General features: G+C 55.0%; 2 protein-coding genes across 2 annotated transcripts in view; one reads left to right on the top strand and one right to left on the bottom strand.

Moving 5' to 3' along the window:
* The window catches only part of DNAH1 (dynein axonemal heavy chain 1), a gene marked incomplete at its 5' end in the record, with an annotated part of 44,259 nt that extends 37,135 nt beyond the window's left edge, over nucleotides 1–7,124 (top strand). The window contains 15 exons of the mRNA XM_008054983.1: nucleotides 48–273; nucleotides 412–607; nucleotides 916–1,067; nucleotides 1,752–1,948; nucleotides 2,193–2,337; nucleotides 2,603–2,761; nucleotides 2,850–2,981; nucleotides 3,410–3,580; nucleotides 3,665–3,844; nucleotides 3,915–4,091; nucleotides 4,691–4,861; nucleotides 5,011–5,141; nucleotides 5,508–5,859; nucleotides 6,161–6,395; nucleotides 6,952–7,124. Of these exons, the coding sequence (XP_008053174.1) occupies nucleotides 48–273; nucleotides 412–607; nucleotides 916–1,067; nucleotides 1,752–1,948; nucleotides 2,193–2,337; nucleotides 2,603–2,761; nucleotides 2,850–2,981; nucleotides 3,410–3,580; nucleotides 3,665–3,844; nucleotides 3,915–4,091; nucleotides 4,691–4,861; nucleotides 5,011–5,141; nucleotides 5,508–5,859; nucleotides 6,161–6,395; nucleotides 6,952–7,073 (2,746 nt within the window). The remainder of the gene's footprint in view (nucleotides 1–47; nucleotides 274–411; nucleotides 608–915; nucleotides 1,068–1,751; nucleotides 1,949–2,192; nucleotides 2,338–2,602; nucleotides 2,762–2,849; nucleotides 2,982–3,409; nucleotides 3,581–3,664; nucleotides 3,845–3,914; nucleotides 4,092–4,690; nucleotides 4,862–5,010; nucleotides 5,142–5,507; nucleotides 5,860–6,160; nucleotides 6,396–6,951) is intronic.
* A 509-nt stretch (nucleotides 7,125–7,633) lies between these two features.
* Nucleotides 7,634–16,341, bottom strand: BAP1 (BRCA1 associated protein 1). The gene is made up of 17 exons (XM_008054958.2): nucleotides 16,314–16,341; nucleotides 16,190–16,219; nucleotides 16,025–16,079; nucleotides 14,964–15,096; nucleotides 14,471–14,590; nucleotides 13,914–13,975; nucleotides 13,689–13,831; nucleotides 13,341–13,419; nucleotides 12,786–12,909; nucleotides 12,288–12,435; nucleotides 11,656–11,840; nucleotides 11,036–11,169; nucleotides 9,998–10,476; nucleotides 9,719–9,879; nucleotides 9,382–9,474; nucleotides 9,202–9,274; nucleotides 7,634–9,017 (listed from the first exon to the last, which is right to left on the bottom strand). The coding sequence occupies exons 4-17, from the start codon at nucleotides 14,979–14,981 to the stop codon at nucleotides 8,884–8,886; spliced, it is 1,953 nt and encodes a 650-aa protein (XP_008053149.1). The 5' UTR covers nucleotides 14,982–15,096; nucleotides 16,025–16,079; nucleotides 16,190–16,219; nucleotides 16,314–16,341; the 3' UTR covers nucleotides 7,634–8,883.

Below are 16,341 nucleotides of genomic sequence, written 5' to 3' on the forward strand. Positions count from 1 at the left end.
CAGGGCCCACCAGCCATTATAGGCATGGTGTTCCCTGCCTCTGGCAGTGGCCTAGAGGACCAGCTACTGGGCCAGGTAGTGGCTGAGGAGCGACCTGATCTGGAAGAAGCCAAGAACCAGTTGATTATCAGTAATGCCAAGATGCGTCAGGAGCTGAAAGATATTGAAGACCAGATTCTGTACCGGCTCAGCTCCTCCGAGGGCAACCCTGTGGATGACATGGAGCTCATCAAGGTGCTGGAGGCTTCCAAGATGAAGGCTGCTGAGATCCAGGTCGGCCACAGCTCAACCACCCCACCTACCCCGGGCCTGCCCCTGGCCTCTCCCCATCTGCCCCTGCCCCCACCCACCTCTGCCTTCTGCTGTTTGCCAGCCTACCTGGGCCTGACTCCTCCCCCACCAAACCTCCAGGCCAAAGTCAGGATTGCAGAGCAGACAGAGAAGGACATTGACCTCACGCGCATGGAGTACATACCTGTGGCCGTCCGCACCCAGATCCTCTTCTTTTGTGTGTCTGACCTGGCCAATGTGGACCCCATGTACCAGTACTCCCTTGAGTGGTTTCTCAACATCTTCCTCTCAGGCATCGCCAACTCAGAGAGGGCAGGTAGTGCTGGCATGAGGGCATACCAGGCTCCCACCCCGTATGGACACATTTCCACTGTGGGGCATACACATGTAAACTTGTGCTCACGTTCACTGGTATATACTCTCACATCAGACTTGTGATACATAAGAAGACACACCACTCCCTACTCTTCTTGGGGCTCCTTCCCTGGAAACATGACATGCCCCAAGGGGAGGCCCAGGCTGCCCCTTTGGCTACTGGGGAGGCCGGTCAGGCTGGGCTGCACCCCAAGGACCTGCCTTCCTCTCTCCTCTCCCCATACTCTGTCATCACTCTCTATCCTGTAGACAACCTGAAGAAGCGCATCTCCAACATCAACCGCTACCTGACCTACAGTCTCTATAGCAACGTGTGCCGCAGCCTCTTTGAGAAGCACAAGCTGATGTTTGCCTTCCTGCTGTGTGTCCGCATCATGATGAATGAGGGCAAGATCACCCAGGTACATGGGCAGAGCGATGGCCAGGTGGGCAGCCGACCCAGGACAGTCTGCCTGAGGGGCTGCCCTGTTGCAGGACCTAAGAACAGGGTACAAGGGAAGGGCAAGCCAGGCATGAGGGCATGGCAAGGGCAAAGGGGCAGAGGAAGCAACTCCTTGGTTAAAAACAGCCAGAAGACCCTGAGTTGATTGTGGCCCATTGAGGGGCCCATTGAGGGTTGTGAGCACAGGCCTTCTCAGAGCCTTGAATGTGCTGGTGAGCACAGAGACTGTCCCCAGGACAGACTGTCCTTAGCCTCCCTTACCTGCTTGGCCAGGAGACCATACTCTCATGAAACCCCAGGTATTTCATGGTGCATTGGAGAGCCCTGCCAAGATAATGAGAGTGGCAGCCACCACTGCTCAAGCCCTACCTATGTGCCAGACACTGGACTTTGGCTAGGGAAGCTGAGTTCTGATTATTCTCACTTTCCAAATAAGGAGACGGAGACTCAGAGAGGGCATACAACCAGGAAAAGGCAGAGTGGGGACACTGACCAGACCTTTAGTTAAGCTACCACCTCCAAGGGGGGACTCAGTTGCTTTCGGTCAGCATTGTAGGAGAGGCACTGCTAGGTGGGGATGCCCAGAGGAAGGGAGAAGCTGGCCACAGGACCTGGGCACCAGCCTCCCTCTGTCCCCTGCCAGAGTGAGTGGCGCTACCTCCTGTCTGGAGGCTCCATCCAGATGGTGACTGAGAATCCAGCTCCAGACTGGCTGTCAGACCGGGCCTGGCGAGACATCCTGGCACTCTCAAACCTGACAACCTTTTCCTCCTTCTCTTCTGACTTTGTGAAGCACCTCTCAGAATTCCGGATCATTTTCGACAGCCTGGAGCCCCATCGGTTAGCTGGGTCCCAATGGCAAGATAGGCACATCAAGGGATGACACCCTAGGAAAAGGCTGGCCCAGGAGCCTTCTCTGAGAGGCCACCCAAGATTGCCCTGAAGCTGCGGCCACATCTTTTTGGTGCCTCCAATGCTGTACCCCTGGGATGCCCCACTCTCCCCTGCCATCCAGCCTGCAGAATCCCTGGGGCCAATGATCTGCTATAAGCTGGCTCTCATGGAGATATGGGCACTGTTGCAGGGAGCCCTTGCCTGGAATCTGGAACCAGTACCTAGACCAGTTCCAGAAGCTGCTAGTCCTCCGCTGCCTGCGTGGGGATAAGGTTACCAACGCCATGCAAGACTTTGTGGCCACCAACCTGGAGCCACGCTTCATTGAGCCCCAGGCAAGTGCTAGCACCCAGGCAGAACTGACACCCTGGGTTAGTCCCCATCCTGGGTCCCAGGGCCCTGGCTGCACCTAGATAGACTACTCTGCAGCCCTGGTCAATCCAGGACTCCTGCCCACTCCCTAAAGGCTCTGGGAGGTTTCTGACCTCATCAGGAATCCCTTCTGGGACCTCTCTGCAAACCCAAGGATCCTCCCCTCTGCCCTGGTCCCAGTGTCTCTTCAGCCCCAGGTGGTCCCAGCATCTCTTTCTGCCCTCACAGACAGCCAACCTGTCAGCGGTGTTCAAAGACTCCAACTCCATCATACCCCTCATCTTTGTGCTGTCACCTGGCACAGACCCCGCTGCCGACCTCTACAAGTTTGCCGAAGAAATGAAGTTCTCCAAGAAACTCTCAGCCATCTCCCTGGGCCAGGGGCAAGTAAGAACTAGGCAGGGAGGAAGGGAATGGGTGGGGGGCGGGGATTGGAGCCAGCTGTTCCCCCACACTCAGTGCTCCCACCCCATAGGGCCCTCGGGCAGAAGCCATGATGCGCAGCTCCATAGAGAGGGGCAAGTGGGTCTTCTTCCAGAACTGCCACCTGGCACCAAGCTGGATGCCAGCCCTAGAACGCCTCATCGAGCACATCAACCCTGACAAGGTGCATTACCCTGCCCATCACAGACCCACTGGGATCGCCTCTGCTGAAGGGATTACTGGTACATTCATCAGGGACTAATGAGGCTTAAATAAAATAAACATGCAAAGCACTCAGTCCAGCCTCAAGCACTCAGTGACAGCAAGTTCTCAGTGACCGACACACATACCACACATCGATTAGATTAATCTTCTCAATGGCTTCCTGAGTTACGTGTACAAGTGGTGATGTGACTTGCCCAGGGCCACCCAGCACAGACCAGTGGCCCTGGGACTTGCCAAAGCCTATATTCTTAGTCAATTGTCCATGCAGCCTTTCCAGGGATGGAGTCAGACTGAGGGTGGGCCCAAGGTCCCTGGGGAGGAGGGACCCTGGTGTTGGAGCAGCCAGCTGGTATGGGTTCCGATGCTCATGTGGAGCATGGCCACCAGGTGCACCGGGACTTCCGCCTGTGGCTCACCAGTCTCCCCAGCAACAAGTTCCCAGTGTCCATCCTGCAGAACGGCTCCAAAATGACAATTGAGCCACCACGTGGTGTCAAGGCCAATCTGTTGAAGTCCTACAGCAGCCTCAGTGACGACTTCCTCAACTCCTGTCACAAGGTGAGACACATGTGGTACATGCCCACCCTACCTGCCCCCATGCTTACCCCTCACATCCACATCCCTGCCCCCCACCTCCTGCAGGTGATGGAATTCAAGTCCCTGCTGCTGTCTCTGTGCCTGTTCCATGGGAACGCCCTGGAGCGCCGCAAGTTTGGGCCTCTGGGCTTCAACATCCCCTACGAGTTCACGGATGGAGACCTGCGCATCTGCATCAGCCAGCTCAAGATGTTCTTAGACGAATATGATGACATCCCCTACAAGGTGGGCCAGGGACAGGCTGGGGCCAGGGGCTCGGGCACTCCTGCGGGCCCCTCACCCACCCACCCCGTAGGTCCTCAAGTACACGGCAGGGGAGATCAACTATGGGGGCCGCGTCACTGACGACTGGGACCGGCGCTGTGTCATGAACATCCTGGAGGACTTCTACAACCCCACCGTGCTCTCCCCGGAGCACAGCTACAGCTCCTCAGGTGTCTACCACCAGATCCAACCCACCTATGACCTCAACGTGAGTCCACCCCCAAGGGCAGTACGGGAGGGGGCCTGCCCAGTTAGGGTCCTGGGATGCCATGAACACCTTGGTGCTGGATGAGAGGAGACACAGCCCTGCTCTCCAACAACTTCTCTCCCCTTGGCCCCTTGACCAATCCATCCTGCAAAGACAGCCATGGTGAGGGAGGTGGAGTCAGTACCTGCCCCTGAGCTCAGCTTTGTGGGGAGAGAACTAGGCTTGGGGTAGCTCCTTTAACACAGTAGCCAAGCCCAGACTATGCAGTCATGGAGAATTTGCTGAGGAAATAAGACCTCCCCTAGGATGTGTGGGGAGAAGTCACGGGCTATGGCTGGGTTGGGTGTGTCATCAATGCAAAGGGCCTGTGGCAGGAGGCAATGTGACAGGTCTGGGCTGTGGCATGGAGAAGCAGGGAGTGGATGCCATTGAGAAGGGGGCAGGAAGGGAAGCAAGGACCATACAACAGTGCCTCGGAGGCCTGAAGTCCTAGGAACAGGAAGATGCATAGGGTTATAGCCAGGGTGACGAGTGGGAGATGTGCCAAGGTGAGGGGAGAGCAAGGCAGGGGCTTCAGTTTTAGCCCTCCTGACTCCTAGGGCTATCTCACCTACATCAAGAGCCTCCCACTCAATGATATGCCTGAGATCTTTGGCCTGCATGACAACGCCAACATCACCTTCGCCCAGAATGAGACATTTGCCCTGCTGGGAACCATTGTCCAGCTGCAACCCAAATCATCCTCTGTAGGAGGCCAGAGCCACGAGGAGGTAGGTAGTGTTGGGGAAGGGGCCTAAGGCTGGACGGGACTGTGCTCCACCATCCTGCTTGCTTCCCTGTGGGAAGGAGCTCTGTACGTGGAATCCTACAGGGGCCAAGAGGAGCCAGCCCTGACCCCAATGTCTCTTTGCCTCTGCAGATAGTAAAGGATGTGGCCCAGAACATTCTCTTGAATGTGCCTGAGCCTGTCAACGTGAAATGGGTGATATCCAAGTACCCCGTGCTATATGAGGAATCAATGAACACAGTGCTAGTACAAGAGATCATTAGGTAATCCCCCCTGCCACACCCTGCCCTGAGTCAGCAGCCATTGGACTGCAGAGAAATGACAACAGGACTTACTATGGGCCAGGTGACATGCCAAGTGCTATACATCTATCCTCTCAGTCACATTTTTGTTATTCCCATTAGATAGATGAGTAAACTGAGGCCCAAAAGAAGTTAAGTGACCTGTCCAAGTTCACACATTTGCTAAAGGCCAGAGCTGGGATTTGTACCTAGGCTGCCTGACCCAACTCTACACTCTTAACCTTTATATTCTGCCATTGGTTTTCCGTCCATGTCCTGAACTGGAAAGCATAGATAGCACCACAGGACTCCAGCCCAATGCCTGCTTCCTTGCCACTGACCCCATAGGTACAACCGGCTGCTGGAAGTGATCAATCAAACGCTACAAGATCTGCTCAAGGCACTCAAAGGACTGGTAGTGATGTCCTCGCAGCTGGAGCTGATGGCTGCCAGCCTGTACAACAATACTGTGCCTGAGCTCTGGAATGCCAAGGCCTACCCATCACTCAAGCCACTGTCCTCATGGGTCATGGACCTGCTGCAACGCCTGAACTTTCTGCAGGAGTGGATCCGAGATGGCATCCCAGCTGTCTTCTGGATCAGTGGCTTCTTCTTCCCACAGGCTTTCTTGACAGGCACTCTACAGAACTTTGCCCGCAAATCTGTAATCTCCATTGACACCATCTCCTTTGATTTCAAGGTCTGGGCACAGCCAGGGCCAGGTCAGGTGACAGCCTAGGGTACAGTCCAGGCAGGAGGGGCACTGAGGCCATGGCTGGTTGGCAGTTGGGGGACCCTGAGCAAAAAGATTGGGAAAACCCAGGCCAGAAAAGGCCACGAGCCCCAGGGAAATTCCCAGGGGTAGAACAGACTGTAGGCCAGGGCTAAGTGATGGGCAGGGAGGCAGCAGCTCTCAGGAGGGAGTTTGTGCCTCATGACCAAAATCCTAACCCAGATTCTGGGTACTGGTATGTGTGGGTATGTCTGTGTGTTGACCACAGGTGATGTCCCGAGCACCATCGGAGTTCAAGAACAGGCCCCAAGTAGGGTGCTATATCCATGGACTATTCCTAGAAGGTGCCCGCTGGGATCCAGTGACCTTTCAACTGGCCGAGTCTCGGCCCAAGGAGCTGTACACAGAGATGGCTGTTATCTGGCTGTTGCCAACGCCCAACCGCAAGGCCCAGGACCAGGACTTCTATCTGTGCCCCATCTATAAGACACTGACCCGTGCTGGTATGGGGTTCAGGGCAGGGAGCCTATACTATGGGTGGGTGCCCAGTACTGACCCAGCCTAGCCCAAGCCAGTCAGACTCACCCAAGTTAGCTGAACAGGAAGGGCAACAGGTTTGGGCCAGGATAGAGCCAGGCCAGCAACAGGCAGGTTAATGCTCAGGAGCTGGAACCAGGTCTGCAGGATGCAGCCCCTGAGCTCACTGCCTACTACTTGCTTCTCTCAGCAGATCCACCTTAGGTCCCGGGAGCCTACAAGCCCAGCCTGCCAGGGTAACTGAGGCCCAGAGCAGGGATGGGCTTGGGCTTGGGCTTGGCCTATCAGAGAATGAAAAGCAGCATCAACTCTCCTACCCCTAGCTCCAATCTCCAGTGCAATAACAATGGGTAGTCCTGAACCTTGGCCAGACCCACTCACCAGGCAGGCTTCCTCTTGGGTCAGGACCCCTTTCCTGTCCCCAGTGTAGTCTTCCGAACCCTCTGGCCTTGGCCCTACCCCATCCCTGCTCTAGTTGTAACGAGGCATGACCTAACCTTCCCCTCTCCATGCTTGCTCCAGGAACACTATCAACCACAGGCCACTCCACCAACTATGTCATTGCTGTGGAGATTCCCACCGACCAGCCCCAGAAACATTGGATAAAGCGTGGTGTGGCCCTCATTTGTGCCCTGGACTACTAGACTCATTAGACAGGAGGGCTGGGGCCATTAAAGTTGAATTTTATAAGCAGTTCAGTTGTGCTTAGCTGCATGCATGAGGTACTGTCCATAGGACTCACTGCTGGGGGTGGTGAGGGATGCAGGCGCCTCAGCAGAGGATGCACTCAGCAGGGGACAGAGGGACAGAGGCAGCAGCCTTGGCTTGCTGTACCTGTCCAAACACAAGGGAAGAGACATGTACCTACTCAGATCCCAGCGCCCCTCCAGGAGAATACACCAGGCAGGACTAGTGGGAGCCCTGTTTCCTTGATCCAGAGCCCCAGCACTTCTCTAGGTTGCAAAGCCACCAGGTGTGTTGAAAGCCATGGCCCTCTCTTTGCAAAGTGTACCCTGTCCACAGGCTACCTGAAGCTCCTCAGCTTAGGTCCCAAATCCCAGGCCTAGGGTCCCAAGGATCCAGGAGAAAGCTGGACACCCAGGACTGCATACTTCTTACCTCTCTGGTCACAGGACTGTAGGTCCCTCACTACCACCACAGCCCCGCCTACAGACCCCAGCTACAGAGCCCAGCCACAGGAGGGTTCATTTCTCAAGAGTTTTATTCATTCATAGATCCACTATTTACAGGGGCTGGAGGGGTCAAGCTGTGTTCAGCCCAGAGAGGCAGCTGCCACACCTGCCAGCCCCCCAAGTCACTATGTACAGGTATAAGGCCTGCTGGGATCACCTTCAAAGCCATCTGGTGGAGGCCATGGAGCTATATTTGAGGCCTGAGCTTCAGAAGCAGTGCTGGGCCCATAACTCATTGGCATCAGGCCCTCTGGGAACACAGGGCTCCAACTGGCCTTCTCAATGCTCTGTCCCCCACCCTGAGTGCTGTACAGAGGCTAAGGATGCTGGTGAGCAGGACGAGCTGAGTGGTGCTAGCTTCCTGCAAGCAGCCCTATCTCTGCTATCCCTAAGAAGAGGGAGACACAATAATACTGAGGGGCTGGGAAGAGGCTCCTCCCTCTGAGCCCCATGTCCCAGGGACAGAGACCAGGAGTCCAAGGAAGGCCCACAGCGAGGGCCACAACACTGAAGGCAAAGAGCCCTAGAACCCTGCTGTAGAGAGCAATCTCAACAAGTTCGCCTAGAGGACAGTTTCGAGGGCACCAAACAGTTCAAATGCTTCTCACTCAAGCCATGGGATCCCAGCAAGCTGTTCATCCCACTCCTGCTGGGATATCCCACTCCTAATCTAGCCCCGAAACCAGGTCCGAGTGTGGCATTCTCCCAAGAGGAATGAGGAGTAGGCCTGGTTTCCTCATAACAGGGACAGGCTGGCAGCTGGGGCTAGAACAGCAGGGCCCAATGCCCACCCAGGCCCCTGGCTGGGACCCTGCAGGACTGAACCGAGCGTGACACAGGGACCTGGGCCCACCGGAATGACAGCTGCTAAGAGAGAAAGCAGAGTCAGGAAGGTGGCTATGTCAACATGGTGGCAAGATGGGTTGAAGCCCAGAAAAATAGATGTCTCTGATAGGTAAAATATATATTCTGCAGCCCGGGCAGAACGGCCAGGTTGCCACTCCACAGCCGGCTGTGGAGGAAGCTGCAGTGCCTTGCTGTGCCAGCTCCAGCTGCTGCCTCCTGAGCACTATGGGGCTGACCTGCTCCCTGCCAGGCCCCAGGGCATGATGCAGGGAATGTGGCTTGGTTCCCATCACCAGGGCCTGGGCTCTCTGGCAGGAACTATTCAGTAATACTGGGAAAGGGGGTGTGTGGCAGAGAGGGACCCTGGTGAGGGCCACGCGGCAAGAGTGGGCTGCAGAGTCAGGGCCAGCAGTCCTCACTGGCGCTTGGCCTTGTAAGGGCGAGAGCGTTTCCGCCTGTCAGGCTTCCGTTGCTTGTGGAGCCGCCCAATGCTGACCCCTTGGCGCCGCCGCACAGAGATATTCTGCTCCACCAGGTTGGCCAGCATGCCTGTGGAGAGGCAGAGACCCTTGAGCAAGTGACTGGATGCCTCATGATGGGTGCTGAGGCTGTCATGATCCTCCCGGTGTCCACGGTCTGCTCAAGCCTCAGGAGAAATCTGAGGGAGCAGGAATCTGAAGGACATGGCCCTGAGCAGGGCATGTCTGTTAAGATGCGGCAGTGGGGCCCTCACCTTCCTGAGCCAGCATGGAGATGAAGGTGCAGATGAACTCATCGTAGTTGTGGGTCCTTCTCTGGTCATCAATCTGTGGGACAGAAGAAGGTTGAGGACACTCCAGCCCATCTCCTCAAAGCAGCTACTTGCTGACCTCGAGAGGGGGCAGAGGATCAGGCAGATAGCAAGATCACCCACCTTGAACTTCTTCCTCTTCTCCACTTCCTCCTTGAGGCAGGCCTCATAGTTTGCAATCTCAGCCTCCACACACTTCAGCAGTGCCAGCAGCTCCTGCCAAAACCCAACACTGCACCTGGGATGGGGCCAGCCAGCAACAAAGCCCCACTACCAGGAGGCAGCCAGAGGCAAGGAGAGTAGCCCAAGTCCAAGCCTCCTGAGCCTCTGCCACCACCCAACCCAGAAAGACTTCCTGGCACCTGGCTCCAGCCACCATCTTCACACCTAGCACCTAGGCAGCAGCAGCTCAGGCCCTTCCCTCTGTTTGGATAAGGAGAAAGCCACAAAGGAGACCCACCTTGGGTGAGTACTTCTCCCCACTCAAGGGCTCACCGGGCCTCACCAGCCCCATCTTCTCTCTGCTGTCTGTAGCTTCCACCATCTCCTTCTCTACTGGGCTGCCGGAACCCTGGTTGCCTTGGCTCTGTCTGATGGAGGGTGAGGAACCCTTCCCACTTTCTGGGAAGAGAAGTCACAAGAAGACCCATAAGAGTGCCGGACACTTTGTGGTCACTTGGCCACCTCCCTCCTCCCTCCTGGGTGAACCAAGTGGCCAGTGAGCCAGTCCAAGGCCCACCTGTCAGTGTCAGGGGACTCAGCACACCATCCTCAGCCAGGTGCAGCAGGCCTGTGCTGATGACAGGACCCAGGTCACGGACTGCACGGTTGTAGCGTATACAGTCAACACGCAGCAGGCTGTCATCCTCTCCAAAAAGTACTTTGGAGATGTGGGAGGTGACAGGACTGGAGGGCCGTGTTGGGTTGGCTGAGCGGATGGGCGAGCGCAGCGGTGAATTGAAAGCACTGCCAATCTCAGAGGCTGTGTCAGTGCTCTCATTGCTTGGGGTGGGGGAGGGCTGAGAGTGAGTGGCCACTGCCACAGCTGGACTCCCAGCACCACTGCTAGTTTTGATAGACAGAGGAATTGAGAGGTCCTTCTGGGACTCTTTGAGCTTCTCAGCCAAGACGTTGATGGTGTTGGGTTGCAGCACTGACAGCTGCCCATCGGCAGAACCACTCAATGACACTGGCTTCCCTGTCCCCTTCCGCTTGTACCTGTGGGGCCCATGAAGAGGTGAGGCAAGGGAACAGCCAGGTGACCACACCCAGCAGCAAATGGCTTGAACACACCCTGACCTCCAGGGGCTAACCCCGATATTCCTCATACTTGGTCCAAGCAGCTTAGCCCAGCCACACCAAGTCTGACATGCTATGTTCTGTTAACTGCAGCCAGATATCCTCAAAGGACACCTCCTCTGTCCCAACTGCCTCACTTCAGCGCTTTTGCTAATGCCATGTCTTTTAACAAAGCTGTCACCCCAGCCCCCATGTCTCCTCCATCCCAGCCCCAACCAATCCTTCAAGACCCAGCTGAAAGGCCGCCTCCAACAGGACAAGCCTTGATATATGCTTATGTATTCAGCCCTCCCCCAAGCCCACCAAAAAACTGCTTGGGAACCTGGGATTAGCTCCTTCATACCAGCCTCCCCCAGGGCCCTGCACTCTGTAGGTGCTCAGTGTCATCTCTGAAGGACATTCTTAGATATAGACTGAGATATTCAGCATAGGATCTGAGGTACCCAGAGCCTGGTAGCCTTTTAGAGTCAGAACTGACCTGATGGCAGAGTTGGTATTCTGCATGTCATCGTCCTCGTCATCCTCATAGTCATCCTCATCATCTGAGTACTGCTGGGGTGGGCGGACTGGAACTCGGCTGCGGCCCACACCTGCTGCCAGGTCTTCCTCCTCCTGCAGCAGAGACCAGGGCAGTCATGAGTAGGGGCTGCTCAGCCTAGGCTGAGCATAGACACACCCAGAGAGAACACCGAAGTGGCTGAGTTAGCTGAACCCCTCCAGGTGCTCCAAAGCCCACCTCTGGCTCCTGGGAAGGCTGCCACCCACTTACGCTGCACAGAAGCCTATGGAGGGCTTCTAGGAGAGAGAATCCCAAAACACATACCTTTATTTTGCCAATAGAGACCAATCCACAGAGTTGTACCGGGAGCATGCCCTAAATGTTTAATCTCATAGCCATATGGCTAGATTAAAGTCAGAGGAGTACTCCCTGCCTCCCTAAGACCCTGCAATTGTAGGGGCCTCTGCATATCAGGCACAGGAACCTGGAAACCCAGGTCTAGGCAGAGGGTAGACACCAGGAACCACATGGGGAAACTGCCTGTTGCAGTCTCTCAAAAGAATCATGAAGAAAATACCACAAGGGTGCTCCCAGCTTACCTGCATGGGGGACTTGGCATAGTTGTGATTGTCTAGAAAGGCTGGCAGCCGCTGAACAATGGGAGTGGGGTTGGGGGGAACCCCATTGAGGCTGCTCCCTGGAGGCTTCACCACCAGTTTGGGTTTGCTGGGAGGGCTGTGGGTCAGGACTTGTGCGCATGAACTAGTCACCTCCTCTGCACCATCTGAGACAGGGCAAGGAGCATAGGCAGGACCTTCAGTAGGACCTCCAAGAAAAGCCCAGTCTCCCTAAGTCAAGTGACACAGCACTGCTCCCTCACCCTTCCCAGAGAAAGGCAACCGAGTCAGCTGATAGAATGGGAGTCTGCAAGTTCTGTCATGATCCCACCACAAGACTGGGAAAAGAATGAGATGGGGGAGAAAATAAGAAGGAAGAAAGAAAAAGGCCTCTAGAGAAAAGAAGGAAGGGCCCAGGGGCCTGTGGTGATGGCACTTTTACAGGCACTTTTTAAAGGGAAGGACTGCTCTCCCTTTACGTTGAGAGGGGAGAGCTGAAAGCCTCCCCCCACTGCCTAAGGACCTCCATAAGAGACGTAACGCTGCTCAGGCTTCCCAGATCAAGCTATGAGGGGTGGCTCCAAGGCCACAAGAAGCTCCAAGTGCCCCAGTACCTGTGTGGGTGCCCTCAGAGGCTGCTGGGGTTCTGCTTGCCTCCAGCACCAGGGGTGACTTGCTGCTGGCAGCCTTGGACTCCTCAGGCAGCTGTGACTCTTGAGACTTGTGGGTCTGAATCAGCTCTGGCTGTGTTACCCTAATCAGCTAAAAACAGAATCCAAGGCTGAGAGGAGGAAGGGTAGACCCAGGCGTCTACTTTAGACAGCTAAGGGCTGAGGGACTAAGTGCATAATGGCCTTGGCTCTACCATTCACTCACTCACAGGGAAGTACAACAGCCAAAACCTCCTTTTAGAAGCTTTTCTCCCTCCCCACCCTAAGTCCCACCTTTCCCACAAGAAGAGCAAAGGAAAGGAGTGGTGGCTGAAGCCCAGATCCACCAAAGAGTATGATTTGGAATAAGAGACAGTTGCTGCAGTAGGGGAAGGGCAGGGAGGGTTGGGCTGGGTTGGGTTGGGCTGCGCTGGGCTGGGTCCAAGCAGGAGGAGCACCCACCTGCTGCAGAGCCTCCAGTACTGTCTGACGGTTCACCTTCAACACATGCAACCTGGCCTCATACTTGATCCTGCGGTCCGGCACCACTGCCATCAGGTTGAAGCGAATGTCGTGGTAGGGCTCCCTGCAGTCACAGCTGCAGCTGTGAGAGCAGCTCCTGCCCTGGCACTGCCATCAAGTTGAGGCAGATATCCTGGCAGGGCTCCCTGCAGTCATGCCTGCAGCTGTAGGTATAGGCCCCACCCCAGCTGGCAGGCAGCAACTGGCCATGCACACTAGACACCTGAGTTGGTGCCTTCCAACAGGCTGTGTGACGGGCCTATAAGAAAGCGAGCCAGCACACCTGGCCCATTCGGGGCTCCACCAAGGCCCACCGCTCCCCAGCCTATCCAGGAGCAGGCCGTAGGCAGCCCAGGCAGGAAATAGGGCAAGGAGTTAGGACTCCACTATTTAAGACTGATCTCATCAGATTCACCATGTGGTCCTACAGTTAAATCACTTGGCCTCTCTCTGTCAGCTCCAGAGGGTAGAGCAGGGTAGGCACAGGCCCCTTACCCTGCAGTGGCGAGGCCGATACGCTCCATGATGACCCTCCGGGCCTTGTCTGTCCATTCCTCATCCTCCCCCCATGGCCCTAAGAAAGACCAAGACAAGAAATCAGCAGGTGAGAAACCCTGAGTTTAGGCAGGCCAGGAGTGGGAAGGAAGACAGAGAAGAGTAGTTGAGCCAAGAAATCAGGAGCTGTTCAGGCAACATAGTGTAGAGTAAAATCCTTGCCAGGGTCAGATGTCCTCAATCCCCACCCCTGCTGCCACTGGATCCCAAGCACCTGAGGGCCCTGAGCCCCAGGTCTCCATGAGGTAGGCAGAGAAACCCAACAGGCCCTCTGTTCAGGGTGCCTACCATGGTCAATGGGGTAGACCTTCAGCCCATCCAGCTCAAAGAGCCGGCCTGTGATAGGCACATAGCTGACAAAATGGAACGCCTCCATGGTCCGCACTGCACTAAGGCCGTTCTGCTTCTCAGGGAGGTGGCGTGGCTCGGGCCTGGGGAAGGACATAGTCAGGGCCCCAAAAATGATGCTCCCCCCACTCCCATTCCACATCAGCTGTCATAGCTTCCACACACCTGGCATGGCTATTATGTGCCTTGGCCAATTCTGGGGCATTGCCAATCGCGTATCCTTTGCTCTGGAGAGAAAAAATAAGGCCACATCAGAACAAATTCTCCTCAGGTGGACCCATGGGTGGGCGGCAAAGCTCCAGAGAGCAGACCTAGAGGCAATCAGGACTCTGAAGAGGAACACAGATGAACTTTCCTAAAAAGTTAGTGGAATAGAAAAGAGCTCTGGAGCCTCAAAGAGTTGGGCAGTGCTGGCCATGCACAGTAATCAATTGACACTGGGGAGCAACTTGGCCTGACAGAAGAAGTCCCAACAGAGAAGGTTCTAACATTTTGAGACTTAAGGAAATTCCTCCCTCCCTGGGTCTGTCTCCTTTCCTAACAATTAGGCCTAAACCCAACTGCCTTACACAATTAATTTAAGGGTCAGATGTAATGTAAATAACCACTTGAAAAAAAACCAGCCTTAGAGTGCCAAATACCATGTGGTGGCATTACCAGTAACCCTAAGGGTCAGATATGCCCAGTTGGCTGTGAGCCTGGATTAAGACACTGCAGCCTACCTCAGGGCTGAAGCCTTTGGTGAAGTCCTTCATGCGACTCAGGGTGGGTCCCAAGTCCACGTTGCTGCAGTTCAAGAGCACGCTCAACAAAGCATGAGTGGCACAAGAGTTGGGTATCAGCTGTGAAACCAAGAATAGTCACCAATACACAGCAACCCTCACCAAAGCCCATATTCATCAGAAATGGAGATCCAGAGAGGAACAATCACATCCAGAAAATAACCCTCATTTTGCTCAATGTTTGTTCATTTAACAAGAACCTACTAAATACCTACCAAGTATCTGGGGACATAGAGAGTTGGCGCAGACACCATCCTGCTCTAAAGATGCTCCTTTTAATGAATAACAGTTCAGTTCTTCTGCCAGGGGATTTCAGTAACCACCACCCCTAGTATCTACCTATCTCCTCCTCCTGCCTTCCTCTACTTCCACTTCCCAAACAAAGAAAATGACAGCATCCCACCCTCCAGACAGAGCACAGAGCCCAGCAGACCTGGTGGGCAAAGAACATGTTATTCACAATATCGTCATCAATCACAGATGTGTCATCCACCAAGGTAGAGACCTTTCGACGGGATCGGCGCTCTTCGATCCATTTGAACAGGAAGATAAATCCATATACAGGGCTGGAAAAAGTTAAGGTACAGAGCCAGATCAGCCAAAAGGCAGAAAGCAATCAGCATCCCCTTATTTCTCCTCCTGTTCCTTTGTACTGTATCATCATGCAGGTGCCCTTGCTATGATCCCACTTCTCCCCTGGCTTCTCTCCAACACTGTGTCCAAAGTGGCCCTGCACCCTCACACTCCAGAGGCCTGACACAGGCAAAGCACAAGCTTTTGGCTCTGATATTCCAGGTGTCACCCAGTCTCCTTATGTAGTCTATGGTTCTAGGTTAAAAGAAGAAAAGCTGGAACCGATGGCCCAGGACAGGGTAGGAACACAAAGTGAGACAAGAACAAAAACTGTCTAATGAGGAATTTAAACACTCATTCTCACTTGTAGGCCCCAATGCAGTCAGGAAAGCAAATGAACACCCACACCAGTCTCCTCTTTCCTAGGAAGTTAAAGCAGACTTCTTGGTGCAGTCTTTGTACACTTCTGCAGAACCACCAGGACAACTCTTAAGTTTGGGCACCCAGGAAGCGCCTTGTCACACTAACTAATCAATTCAGGATTACCTCTGTCAGGATTAAAGCCATGGCACACACGGGCACATTGTAATTAATAAATTACACAACTACACAAAAGGCACCGTGTGACCTGGGGCTTCCTTCTGCAAGGGGCTTCCTGCTTGCAAGGCCAGAAAAGGCAGCAGAATCAAAGGATAATTAGGGCTGGGGAGAGAGCTGCTACAAAAACGGATGCACCAAGGGAAGATTGGGAAAAAAGAAATATCAGCTCGACCAGGAGGATACCCAAAGAGGAGGGATGCCTCTTTATGTGAGATGTTACAACTTGGGGTTCCTGATACTGCCTCCCTTGAGGGCACTCTCTCCTGAGCCGTTCCCCAGCACTCTGGGTGCAAGGGGCGGCCCTGGTGTGCGGCCACTCACCCCTGGCATTTGCTTTGAAGGTCATAGATCTCCTCCACCTGCACCCCTTTGACACCTGCGATCAGGAAGGGAAAGTGGTCGGGAAGGGCAGCTCCTGGCCCTGGAATAAGGACTCAAGCGTGGGTCCCCCCTAGCGCCGATCTGGCAGGCAGAAGAGGGTCTTACCAAAATCTTCCACCAAGAGGGTGAAGAGGCCTGGGTGGGACAAGAGGAGGGAGTAGTGGTCAGGCAGGCGCGACCCGGGCCCATCGGCCTCCCCAGCCCTCGGCCGGCCCGGCCCCCTCCTCACCCGGGTCGCTCTCCAACTCCAGCCAGCC

This window comes from Carlito syrichta, unplaced genomic scaffold (assembly GCF_000164805.1).
Source record: "Carlito syrichta isolate Samal-C Ts95f unplaced genomic scaffold, Tarsius_syrichta-2.0.1 Scaffold301625, whole genome shotgun sequence".
Classification (NCBI taxonomy): Eukaryota; Metazoa; Chordata; class Mammalia; order Primates; family Tarsiidae; genus Carlito; species Carlito syrichta.